The sequence below is a fragment of the Xenopus laevis genome, chromosome 3L (genome assembly GCF_017654675.1).
Source record: "Xenopus laevis strain J_2021 chromosome 3L, Xenopus_laevis_v10.1, whole genome shotgun sequence".
In the NCBI taxonomy this organism is placed as follows: domain Eukaryota; kingdom Metazoa; phylum Chordata; class Amphibia; order Anura; family Pipidae; genus Xenopus; species Xenopus laevis.
In genome coordinates, this window is record NC_054375.1 from 141,219,010 (window position 1) to 141,233,095 (window position 14,086).

Sequence of the window (14,086 nt, forward strand, 5' to 3'; positions counted from 1 at the left end):
TAGGCAGCCCTCTGTCTTTCCGCTGGACTACATCTCCCAGCATTCTCAGCTACACTGCTTGAAGGTGTCGTTTACACAGGGCTCACATCTCAATGCTGATTGTGTGTTGAGGACAACTGCCTGTATTGCAAGTGTGAAACAGAGATTGGTGATGTGTTTTAAATCAAAATATCTACACGTACATGGCTGATTAATTTGGATAATACATAGAATGTAAAACAGAAATGTGTCTTAATATTGTCAGTGCTATAAATAATAGGACCAAAAAAAAGAAAGAAAAATAATCTGCTTCTAATTATTCTTTATGGAAATCAAAAATCAATGATCAGAAATCAATTCTCATATTTGGTGGGTGCATATAAAGTGACTACATATAAAGTGTATGAGGGATAAAGTATATATGGCATCTCTCATGTCTGGAATTCACTTGTACCAGGTATATAATATAATGTCAGTGGGTCTCATTTATATACACTGGGCAAATTTGTACCTCAGCAGTAACCCATGACAACCAATCAGTAATTAGATTTGTTCTCAGCCAGCTGCAGGTTGAGCACTGAAAGCAATCATCTGATTGGTTGTCATGGGTTACTGCCTAGGTGCACATTTGCCCAGTGTTTCTAAATGACCCCCAGTGTGTCTATATTAGCGATGTGGGGGGTCGACAAGAATTTGACACCCACCCACCCACTCAAACTGTAGCCAAACAGCAACACAATTTAATGTAGCAAAAGTGGATGGGCAGGCGTGCAGCTATAAATGGGGCTGCCGGAGATGATATCCAACAGCATATGGTTGCGTGAGGGAGAACAGAAGAGGAGCTCAATCCAAACCCACCAGTGATCTGCAGAGTTTCCGTGGCAGTCCTGAACCCTCCCAATCCACGGGTCCTGCAGGTGTAGGGCCGGCCTTCACATCACTAGTCTGTATCAGAACGATTGTTTCCCTTCCCCCGGTGTAACCAATTATGCAATTAGGAGAGTTTGTAAAGCCAATGGAGAACTGTGCTACCAAGGAAGCCATCTTGTCTAAGTTAAGCTGGCCACAGACGCAAAGATCCGATCGTATGAATCAACGTACAATCGGACTTCCCCATCTCCCGACCCGCCACTAACCATTCAGATCAAATAAAGTAGAAAAAGAACAGATGAGCCGATGTTCTGCCCCTGACAGCAATCGTACGAAAGTTATGTCCGACCAAAGCTAGTGACAGTCTCCCTCTATGATCGGCAATACACGCAGAGATATTATCAGCAGCCGACAGAAATCTTTTAACCTGTCCGATCGACTAAACGACCGATCTCCGCCGGACAAAAAATGTCGGGACTCTCCACACACGGTCCGAAAATCATACGAATCCTTGATTCGTAACATCAGATTTTTGCATCTAGCTTAAGCCATCGATCTTTTAGAAGTAAAAATCAAAGTATGGGTTTCCGAATCTATTTTTCTTGAGCTGAAATGAATGGGAATTCAATGGGAGCAAGACATAGCTCACACAAAATAACTGAAGTAGGTTAAGAGTATCAGGAACAGACAAGTCCTTCCTGACCCGCTACACAATACAACAATTTCAGTTTTATTTCCAAGTTATCTTTAACTCTGTTTTAGTGCAAGCCTGGAGATATGGGGAATGTCTGATCTCATCCCATGATCTGGTTGGAGGATCATGGACTCACACCTACTAAAGTGCAGCCCCTAAACGCATAAGACTTGGCTGAAATGCACCGTTCCTTGGCTTCTGAGAACACATTCACTAGGGTGAAGAGAGTGAACTACAATCAATGAGGAACATCTTTATGAAATGTGGGAAGCTTCATGCGGGACAGGCGTAAAAGCCAAAATTAGTTGTGATTCCAGCTATGAGAAGATCTGACTTGTTAGACATGGATGAAGGCCAACAAGAAATATTGTCGCACAAATAACTGGCTCCATTGGATGATGGCCAACAAGCAAGATAGTTATATAAATGATTGATTCATATGGTTGAAGGCCATCAAGAAAGATAGTCATACAAATAATGGGCTCCCAAACACCCAATCACTCGGACATTCCAGGGCATCAGAAGCAATTTCCCATCTAGACATTTATGTTCTCACAAAGTGTAAAGGAATTGAATCTACTATGTACTCCTCACTGGTACAAGCTGAAGCCTAAAGTGCATAACCAGTACCTGGGCATCATATCACCAAGTGGTCTTCTCCAGGAGAAGTGCATCTGTAGAGCCTTAACTATAAATGGTGCAAACATATAATGTTCTCCCCTTCTAAATACACATTGGCCCCATTAGATCACTGTGGACCTCAAGAGCCAGACGACTTTCGATAGAAAAAGGAATCTCGCTGGGGTAAATGCAAATCCAAGAGGCAACAATGATCAGCGTCACAGAAAGCGATTCAATAATTCTCACAAATGAAATGAAACGGCACTATTTAAAATGAAATTTACTCGGCTAAATTAAAGTGAATTTCATATGTACATAGGTTGCACCATTTCAAGTACAATATCAAGATAACAATCAATCAGATCAGTCATAGGCAGTGAGGGGGATTATGGGAAAAGAGAAAAAGAAAATGTGCAGTCCGTTAATCAGAATTAAGGATTTTATATAACAAAATCCAGTGGTATCTTCCAAACAAACCCATGAAATTATCCCTACCATATAGGAGCTCTCCTCTTTTCAACAATGGTTCGTACCAGAGATAGACACACTTTGGCACCCTGCATACTGCTGAACTCTATCTCTCAGCATCTTCTACTGATTCAGGCATGCTGGGTAATGTAGTTATGGAGTAGCAGAGAATGCATATATATGATCTAGAACAGTGGTCCCCAACCAGTGGCTTGTGAGCAACCAGTGGCTCGTGAGCAACCAGTTGCTCTTTGACCCCTTGGATTTTGCTCCCAGTGGCCTCAAAACACAGACTTATTTTTGAAATTCCTGGTTTGGAGGCTTTAGTTTCATAAAAACCAAGTGTATTGCTAAACAGAGCCTCCTATAGGCTACAAGTCCTTATAGGGGCTACCAATAGCCAATCGTAGCCCATATTTGGCATTCCCAGGAACTTTTTGCAACTTATTTCTACATTTGAATGTGGCTCACGGGTAAAACAAAAGGTTGGGGACCTCTGATTTAGAATAATGCTTTGCCTTCCCAGAATCCTTTGCTATACATTTCAATCATATTTAATCCCACAGAAAATAAACAGCGATATTTCTCATCTGCCATGGCATAATATGATCAGTAGCCTGAACAGATTTCGATATGAGGGTCTCCTTTTAAGGGCAGAGACACATGTGGCAATTGGGGGAGATTAGTCACCTGGTGACAAATCTCTTCTTCTTTGAGTCTCTGCGCCAAAAAATTTCAGACGCGCGTCCAAAAAGTCTATTACGTCAAAATCGCAGAGCGTCAACACTATTCTGACGCCCATTGACTTTAACGCCAAAGTGTGTCACTGCCCTAAAGAGGCAATATTAACCTTCATACAACCTAAAGCGGTCACAGAGCATTGTTTTGCTTTTCAAACTTACAAGCTCATCTGTAATTAGTTGATAATGAGCTCCGTATTAACATCCCTTCCTGCTGTAATAAAAGAGTCCATCCGGAGTCCGGCATGCAGGGCCAATGATCTATCTCGCAAGAACCAGGAAGTGAGAAACATCATGGAGTAGTTACTTCACTACTTGCCTGGTTTTGCTCAAGAAATAACAAAAACATGTTTTTTTCCTTAGTTTAAACAACAGACAAAAGCCTATTCCTTGAACTCATGTTGAACGAGGGCCATGCAAAGAATTGTGGGAGTTTCATTGTTAAAATCTTTAACTTTGGACATACCGTATATACTAGAGTATAAGCCGAGTTTTTCAGCCACCAAAATATGCTGAAAAACTGTACCTCGGCTTATACTCGGGTCAAGCGCAAAAACGGTCACCGGCATCTAAAAATAGTCACCAGCGTCCAAGAATAGTCTCCAAGAATATTCGCCGGGGTCCAAGAATGGTCGCCGGCATCCAAAAACGAGACGCTGGCACCTCCAATGGGAGCAGAAACCCTCAATTTTTTGATTGAAACTTACCAGAAGCTGCTGCATTTCTCATCATAGGCTTATACTCGAGTCAATAAGCTTTCCCAGTTTTTGGAGGTAAAATTAGGTACCTCGGCTTATACTCGGGACGGCTTATAATCAAGTATATACGGTAGATTCCTTTTCTAAGATATACACTGGTTATAAGATACACCTGGTTAGAAAGTATATTGGGAATAATCAGTGATGGGCGAATGTCTCCCGTTTCGATTCGCCAGAAAATTAGTGAATTTCCCACAAAATTCGCAAAATGGCAAAAAAAAGTGAAAAACTAAATGGACGCCCGCGTCAAAAAAGTCGATTGCGTCAACTTTGACGCTGGCGTTAAAGTCAATGGGCGTCTGAATAGTGTTGACACATGGCAATTTTGACGGAAGTGACTTTTCGGACGCGCGTCCGAAATTTTTGACGCAGGTGAATTTTTGGCGGAGATTCGCATATTTATTTGCCGGCAGCGAAATTTGGAAATTCACTGCGAATACGTGACAGCCGAATTTATTGTCCCATCACTAAGAATAATGTATCTATAGGAGTGATTGCTTTACTTTAAGCCAGTTCTGATAATACATTACAACCAATAAGATACTTACTGCTAAACAGCAAACCAGTAAATGCTACCTGCTGATTGGTTGCTGTGTGTTACTAGAGCTGCGGCATAACTTGCATCTGTTTTGCACTGCCCAGAGCCAGAAGTTAGTGGCATATATCAGTGGTGGTTACAGGTGTACTACAGCTTTAAGCTATCCCAGCACACACTGGGGCTCATTTATCAACATTGGGCATATTTGCCAGTGGGCAGCAACCCATGGCTACGAAAGAATTTACTGCATTCATTGCTCTACCTGCAGCTGGCTGAAAAAAGCCTATCACTGATTGGTTGCTATGGGTTACTGCCCATGGGCAAATTTGTCTTGTGTTGATAACTGGGCCCACTGTGCTTTGTTGGTTCACCAGGGGGACCCCCTGTGCTGCTGGACTACAAATCCCAGCATGCCTTATATGTTTATTAAATTTGAAGAATGCTGGGAGGTGTAGTGCAGCAACATCTCGGGACCCAAGAGTAAGAAAATGGGGTTAAGGGTCCAACTCAATGGATCCAACTGTCATTGCTTGTGGAGGGGATATAAAGGAAACTGTAGAGGTGGGAGGCACTCTAGTGAGCAGATTGCATCCTGGGAAGGCGAGCATGCAGTAGAACATATAACAGAACCTGTTGCAGGCGTGAGTGTTAATGTTACAACATACACAACCTTTTCAATCCCTACCAATAAAAACAAACTGTGTATTGGAATACTGAGGTCCAGCTGAAGGGTATTGAAGGGCACATTCATGCAAACAGCAGTCTGGTATATACCACTGTTACTGTGAAACAATCTTGCCAACCATTAGTCCCCACCGCCGCTCATGATTATCTGGCGGCAAAGTAACCAAATACCCAGCGGAGGATGGGCAAGCGTCTCGGATTCATGTGTGACCCTGGTGTCTGGTGCACCTTTCATAAAGGTTTTATTTCCAATGCTTCTCTACAGAAACACCGCTGTACCCCGTCATCATAAACGTCCCCAAGAGAATTCTACGTGGATCATCTGTGTAGAGTAGCTATAGTGGTGGAGCAGGGGCCGGGCGTGACGGTATTATATTGGCAGCTGCTTCTCTTTGGTGAGGCAGAGGAGGCCTGAAAAGAAGAAATGTACAGGATTAGGCAAAGGTGCAAATATATGAAAACACAGGAGGAGTTATAGGGAGAGTTATATGGAGCAATAGGGAGGGTTATATGGAGCAATAGGAGGAGTTATAGGGAGGGTTATATGGAGCAATAGGAGGAGTTATAGGGAGGGTTATAATGAGAAATTAAATGGTTGTTTCACCTTTAAGATAACTTTTTGTATGTTATAGAATAGCTTATTTTAAGTTTTTTAATGATGTGCCTTCTTCTTCAAATTGGTACTTATTATTACTCATCTTTCTATTCAGTCCTCTCCTACTCATATTCCAGTCTCTTATTCAAATCAATGCATGGTTGTTAGTGTAATTTGGACCCTAACAACCAGATTGCTAATATTGTGAACTGGAGAGCTGCTGAATAAAAAGCTAAATAACTCAAAAACCACGAATAATAAAAAATTAAAGGCAATTACAAATTGTCTCAAATCACTCTCTGCAGCATACTAAAATTTAAAGGACCAGTAACATAAAAAATATATATACATAAAAAAAAAAAAGAATTTGTACTTAACGAAAACAAAAACACCAAGACACTTTAATCTTTAAATTCGCAAAGTCTGTATTAAGAAATAAGTTACCGATTCTCCACTTATGCTCCATTTCAAAAATGGCGACAGGGCAACGATCCATCGTGCGACTCCTGACTTTTCCTCCCTGCCTTCTACAGGAGATTGCCAAGGAGGAGAAATTGAGCGCCGCACGATGGATCGTTGCCCTGTCGCCGTTTCTGAAGAGGAGCGCAAGTGGAGAATCGGTAAGTTATTTCTTAATAAAGACTTTGCGAATATAAAGTTAAATGTGTCTTAGTGGTTTTTTTGTTATGTTTTTTTTTTATGTTACTGGTCTTTTAAGGGTGAACAACCCCTTTAAGGGAAAACTATATATGAAAAGCTACATAACAATGTAACATTTTCAATGAAACTGGGGTACACAGGGAACAAAGGCATTTTATATACAGGAATAAATCACACTACTAACCTGGATGGCGTATGCTGAGGCTGCTTCACTGTATATGTTGGAACAGCAAAGCTATTGGGTTGATAGGGCTGCAAATAAGAAAAAAGCTGTAGCCTGTACAAACACAATGCAGTATGTGGAGCAACTTTGCATCAAAACATAACATGATGTCATAATGATGTCACAGATAACATCAGAAAATCCAAGGACAGTGTTAATCTTATACAGGTGTTACAGAGTATCACTAGCAGATTCCCTCTTCTCTCCCTTCCAATGCCAGAGGTGTTCAGTTCTCTGGATGTAAGCACAAACTCACCAGGTCCAGGCCCTTCACCCGATTGTTCTACCCTTAAACTATCACTTCTAGAGAAGTAATCCTCCCAGACTCCCACCTTTCCTCTGGTTCCTTACTAAAGGTGGCCATACACAGGGAGATCCGCTCGTTTGGCGATGTCGTCAGACAAGCAGATCTCTCCCCGATATGCCCACATTGAGGTGGGCGATATCGGGCTGACCTATCGTGGGCCCAACGATCGGATCTGAATGGAGGCGATGCCGGTGGTCAGATCGCGTGACCGCATCAACATACAAATGCGCCCGCGATCCGACTGGATTTTTATCGTGCCCGATTGCCATCTGCCCGACTTTCGGCCAGGTATCGATCGGGGACGCCTGTCGGATGGCCCCACACACGGGCCAATAAGCTGCCAACTCGGTCTGTCAGCAGCTTTCATCGGTCCGAGTACGGGGGCCTTAAAGGGGACCCGTCACCCGAAAAAAAATATTCAAAATCCTATTTTATCACATTAGTCATTATTTGAATCTTGTTTCCTTCACTCTGGGTATTAAAAATTATAACAAGCAGGCAGGAGCCATTTTGTGGACACTGTTATTAAGACAAGCCTTGTATCATCTCAGAATCTTGTTTGTGCACCAGAATGGGGGAACTGATGTCCATCCCCATGTCCTGGCTACACAATTAAATGGTGAAGAGAACGGGGGAATGTGGGGAGAGCAGTGACATCTAGGAAGTGCTGAATGGAAAGTGAAAGTAATTATCTGACTAAGGCATAGAGGCGGGGCAGACAATATTTGATTGACAGCTGAGATGTTTAAATGAGTTTACAACAGCTACGAATGCTTTAATAAAAAATAGAAATTGGATTTCATTAATTTGAAAAGGACTTTTATTATGCAGATTTTTGTGTCTGGGTGACAGGTCCACTTTAAAGGAGAAGGAAAGCTACAGAGGCATTTTATTGCCAATAGATTAGCTGCAATAGTGCAAGCTAGAATGCTATATTTATTCTGTAGAATGTGTTACCATATCTGAGTAAAAAGCTCTAGAAACTCTGTTTGTTTAGGATAGGAGCTGCAGTATTAACATGGTGTGACATCACTTCCTGCCTGAGTCTCTCCCTGCTCTGGGCTCAGATTACAGTAGAGAAGGGAGGGGGAGGGGAAGAGGCGCAAACTGAGCATGCTCTTGCCCAGGGCAATGAGGTTTAAGCTGAAGGCAGGAAGTCTGATACAGAAGCCCATGAGTACACAATAGAAGGAAGAAATGTGGTGTTTCTTTTGACAGGGGACTCAGAGCAGCATTACTTTGAGGGTTTACTGGTATATTTAGGTGGACCTTTCTGATAAGGCTTACTTAGTTTTAACCTTTCCTTCTCCTTTAAGGAACTCTCCTTCAGCCTCTTGGAAACTAAACTTAGAGCAAAGCTCCTGTGACAGAATCCCTTGAAGCCAAACAATCACCAAGTTCACTTTCAGAAATAATATTGGTGCACGTCAAATGGTGTCCACTTCAACCGACTTCAAGTATCCAGTAGCAGACAGTTCCATCAAAGGATATGTTTAAAAAGCTTTTTATTGCTTCTCATGACTTTATATTCTGGATTATAGACTATAGCCATGAGAAGCAAATAAAGGCTTTTTAAACATATCCTTTGATGGTGCTGTCTGCTACATTTCCCTTAAAGCACTAGCATGGTATCTGGTCCAATCTTGGCCCTTAAAGGAACAGCTTAGTGTAAAAATAAAAACTGGGTAAATCGCTAGGCTGTGCAAAATAAAAAATATTTACAATATAGTTAGTTAACCAAAAATGCAGGAAGTAGTGTTCTGGCTATTATGCTAGACATTTAGTCACTCCAGCCTTTATACATTACATTTTTGCCTTACTAACTATATTAGAAACATTTTTTATTTTGCACAGCCTATCTATTTACTCGACAGGCTGAACTGTTTATACTGAACTGTTCCTTTAAGGATTGTGAATAGATTAATTTCCTCTTATTTTGACTGGAAGTAACGCACTGACTGTGGCTGCAAGCTCTAGAGGACCTGGACCAGCTTCCCCTTCTGTCTTGTAACACATGCCATTCAATCTGTGTTACTGTGTATATTATTGTTACTCAGCACTATTATTTCTTATTACTTATATATTGGTGCTGTTACTGTATTGTGAAATGTACAGGGCTGATTAATAGAGAAATATACATACAAACCTATATAACAGCGAATACAAACCTGGGAAACTCTGCAGATGACTAAAACCTTGTCTACGATTCCCAAGGGCCAAATATATATCTGGGGTTATAGTAAGGCTGAATGGGGTCTGGTTAATACTCTGGCTTTTAAATCACACCTATTCTCGATCAATACACTAAGTAGCAACCATGCCAGACTTATGTAATTTCATATCATAAATATCAGCCCCATGAAACATTTTGTGGATACTATTTGGGATGAAGGCCGAGTGAAATTAATGAACTATTCTTGTGACACACACAGAACTTACAGTGTTGTGAGGGGGTGAAGTAGCTGGCATACTTCTATAAGGTCCAGCAGGTGGCACATTTCTAGGGGGGCCGAGGGCAGAAGGCCTCTGACTCTGTGCTGGGTTTGGCATGTTCCTTGGTGGACCAGTAACCGGTGTCCCTCTATTGGGGGGAACATTGAGTGCATTCCTGGGTGGGCCTGCATTTGGAACACCCCTTCCAGGTGCTGTGCTTGGTGCATTCCTTGGTGTCCCTGATGCTAATCTCTCTCCTCCGGTGTCATTTTTGTTATCAACTCTGAAATGATAAAAGATTAATTAATAATGTGTAGGGTTATATGCAAAAAATTGCTTTTAACAACACCTTAGGAGTACCTTTTTAGAGGTAAAAGACCATGATTGCCACCACCCCCCAATGATGTCAGATCACACCCATGTGCAGATAAACCAAACACCTTGTTAGAAGATTAGAACATAATATGATGGTCATCAAAGGTGAAAAAAAGCAAAGCCCGAGAATGGTTGGATCAGGCTAAAGGTCAGGGCACACGCTCAGATTCAGGGAGATTAGTTGCACGGCGACAAATCTCCTCTTCTTTGGGGCGACTAATCGCCCTGAACTGCCTCTCCACTGGCCAGAATGTAAATTGCTGGTGGGATGGCACTCGGAGCGCTTCATTTTCCGAAGTTGCCTCACGAGGAAACTTCGGAAGACGAAGCGCTCCGAGAGCCATCCAGCTGGTGATTTACATTATAGCCGGCGGGAGGCAGTTTGGGGAGATTAGTCGCCCTGAAGAGGAGATTAGTCGCCGGGCGACTAATCTCCCCGAATCTGAGCGTGTGCCCTGACCCTTAACCTGCAAGTTGAGAAAGTAATACCTTCACTGAAAAATCAATTAAAAAAATTATATATATATATATATATATATATATATATATATATATATATATATATATATATATATATATATTTTTTTTTTTATTATTTTTTTTTCAGGGGTGCACGGCCAAATATCAATCATATACTCACAATATTCCCAGGCCAGCTCTTCCCTAAGTAAATCAAGTGATTTTATTTTTCACACATCACAGTGCTCTGTGCACTAGAATTCATGCCAACTTACAAAAGTGTCTTCACTTTTTGCCTTATATAACTACTCCCTAAGGGCAATGGCACCAGGATATTATTATCACCGGCGATTGATCTCCTGGTGCCATTGCCCTAAACCTCTTCCCGCTCATATAACCATCCCTATTTAATCCTCATCCCCCCATTTAACTCACTCGTGGGCCTGGGAGCGTTTTTTTCTGCAGAATCTTCTTTTTAGTTCATTTCTCCTGAAGAAAACAAAAGCGCCAAGGCCCAAAAGAGGAACAATAAGGAAGAAGAAAACCAGCAGCCCGTCCCTGAGAGACGTGTCTTTATCTAGGGAGAAGAAAAAGAATATACTTTAATTACTTTATATATATATATATATATATATACCCCCTTGTTCCAGATGAGTGCAAAGAATAGGGCTTGTGCTGAATATATGTTGGCCTATTGTTTTAATGAGGAAATAGCTATGGTCCTCCTTGTTATTTCTTCATGAAAATAAAGTTACATTCCACTTCCTGTTTGTATAAGCACAAGCAAAATCCATCTGCAGTTCATCAAAAAGCCTCTGCATTATGAGCTGCTTCACATTTCACTGTCTATCAGGCAATAGCTTGGGGAAGGGAGGGTTGAAGACGTTTAGCGAAGCTTCTCATTGGACAGCTGATTTCTTTAGAATGTGGTTATATGAACCAGGAAATAGAATACGACTTTTAGGGGGTTATTTTTAGGGGTTGAATTTTAGAGTTTTTTATGGCTAGAATGAACTCACAACTCGAATGGTTTCTAATTTAAGAAAAAACTTGAATCAGTGAGTTTGGGGTTAAAAACCCAAAAATTCTAATTAAGTTTTCAGCGAGAAAAAACTTTAATTGCTCCAATTGCTCGAGTTTTCGGCCAAAACCCACAAAAAAAAAACTTGAACATCATGAAGGCTATTAATATCTTCAAATGGTTAAAAGGGGCCTCTGCCATTGACTTCAACTTGACCGGTTTTAGATGGTGTATTTTTGAGTGATTCCCAGGGTCAGGTATAATAAATCTCAAAAAATAAATATATAAAAAATGATGTGATATATATGAACCCATTCTCAGTTGGAAAATAGATTAGCAATTGAGTCCTATGTAGGTGCAATACAATCACATATTCTGCAGGATTGGGAAACATTTTGGAAAGATCTTTAGCCACATCCTGAAGGAGGGTATTCTAGTTTAAAATAGGGATGCAGTGAATCCAGGATTCGGTTCGGGATTCAGCCAGGATTCTGCCTTTTTCACAAGGATTTGGGTTCAGCCAAATCCTTCTGCCCTGCCGAACCAAATCTGAATTTGCATATGCAAATTAGGGGTGGGGAGGGAAATCACATGACTTTTTGTCACAAAACAAATGTTTTCCCCATCCCACCCATAATTTGCATTTGCATATGCAAAGTAGAATTCAGATTTGGTTTAGTATTTGGCTGAATCTTTCCCGAAGGATTCTGGGGTTCGGCCGAATCCAAAATAGTGGATTCTGTGCACCCCTAGTTTAAAGGAAAAGGAATGTGAGATTCCTATGGCACAGGAATAGAAGATCTTTAACAACAATCTTAATTTATGGGTGTGTACGTATATATGTCAGTGTACAGTTGCATTTCTGGCAGCTCAGACACAGCAGATACTCATTACCATTATATGTTGGTCCGCTGTCAATGCTGCCCCCGTAGCCTTCAGTTTGGCAATTTGGGAAGGCCCAGCCCTCGTTACAATGACAGTTCTTATTGCTGTTGCAAACCTGTAAAACAAAGACATTGTTCAGTTCACTTAATTCCATTTATGCACATTGAATTGTTCTATTAAGTATTATGGCAGACCAGGCATTTGCTCTGCCAGTGAAAATATACTTCAGTGGTAACCGCCTGTTACCAGTCACCATCTGATGTAGAGCCTGGTACCCTAGATCTCCGAGTGGCACACTCTATACGACTATGACTGCAAGACAGGACTGTAACAGGCATATATTGCTGTTGGACACAGAAAAGGCTATATTTTGCCACTAATCGTTAAAAAAGGTACAGAGGATGATGCCAATGGTAAACGCTCCATGGCTTTTGTTGAAAAAAACAAAACAAAAAAAACTGTACCACAAATTCACACTCACCCCATTTCCTCCACATTTCTTCTGTACATCGCAGTCATACTGAAGCACAGAGGCATCAACACACTGGAATTTACTGCAGACCTAGGAGAGAGAGAGAAAAGAGAATGATGTTAGAAGCAGCTCCCACATACTCAGCCAGGCAGAAGATGCAGTTAAATGATCCCAGCACTCCCCCTGATTTTAAGGAGATATAACAAAAGACATATTGCTTATCTAGAACATAAACATGTTGCAAGACATACACCTATAAATGCCAATGCATCCAGAATTTTCCTGAATAATAATAGTACAGCTGCCCATTTCATATTTAACGATGATGTTTGTTACTTACTTGATACTTCCAGTTGAACAGAAAAGGGATTGTGCAAAGAATAATTGCCACCTCCATGCTATAAGTATGAAAACTCCCACTTAAAGAGATACTGATAGCAGAAAATAACCTTAATAACTTAAATATAACGACTAACTTAATAACTTTAATATAAATATGCAGACATGGGCTGTATTATGCATAACAGCAGGGGTGCCCAACCTTCTAATACCACATTCAAATGTAACACAAGCATGAAGGTGCCAAATAAGGGCTGAGATTGGTTATTTGGTAGCCCCTATGTTGACTGGCAGCCTACAGGAGTCTCAGTTTGGCAGTACACCTGGTTTTTATACAACCAAAACTTGCCTCCAAACGTGGAATTTAAAAAAAGCAGCTGCTTTGAGGCCCCTGACAGCAACACCCAAGGGGTTGGAGAGTAACATGTGCTTGTGAGCAGAGTATAGGAGATAAATGTGCTGTATTTCCTCTAGGACACACATCATCACCCTAATTTCTCACCTTGCTCTCATCACACTTGGTGCCTTCATTCACCATGGCAGGATCGGGGACATCAGAGCCGAGCTGGAAATCCACTCCCCAGCAAACGGTACTGGTGCCGTGGATGGGAGTTTGAATGTAGGAAGGTCGTATCCCAAACACAGGCATAGACTCCACATTCTCACACTGCAGCTTTCCACAGCGGGCATTCCTGAAACAGACACAGAAGAGAGGCCAATGTTGCGGTAAACTGTAAATATGGAGAGGATGGTCATATTCATAACTATCAGGCTGCATTGTAGGTCTTAGGTAGGCACAGACAGAGGCATGTATATGAATAATATGGATCTTTAGCCACCAGGCATTATTAAAGAGTCAAAAGTAACCAATACAAAATATTGGGAATGACTGCAAAAAAAACAAAACAAAACATTCCCTGGTCTCACAGCTGTAGGAGATAAACAATATAGCTGAAAGAGATAAA

General features: G+C 41.3%; 1 protein-coding gene across 1 annotated transcript in view; it reads right to left on the reverse strand.

The window, feature by feature from the left end:
* Positions 1-14,086, reverse strand: part of adam9.L (ADAM metallopeptidase domain 9 L homeolog) — a 54,000-nt gene continuing 39,914 nt past the window's right edge. The window contains 8 exon segments of the mRNA NM_001085604.1: positions 1-120; positions 5,632-5,763; positions 6,792-6,859; positions 9,577-9,853; positions 10,840-10,981; positions 12,320-12,425; positions 12,792-12,872; positions 13,624-13,813. Of these exon segments, the coding sequence (NP_001079073.1) occupies positions 5,688-5,763; positions 6,792-6,859; positions 9,577-9,853; positions 10,840-10,981; positions 12,320-12,425; positions 12,792-12,872; positions 13,624-13,813 (940 nt within the window). The 3' untranslated portion in view covers positions 1-120; positions 5,632-5,687.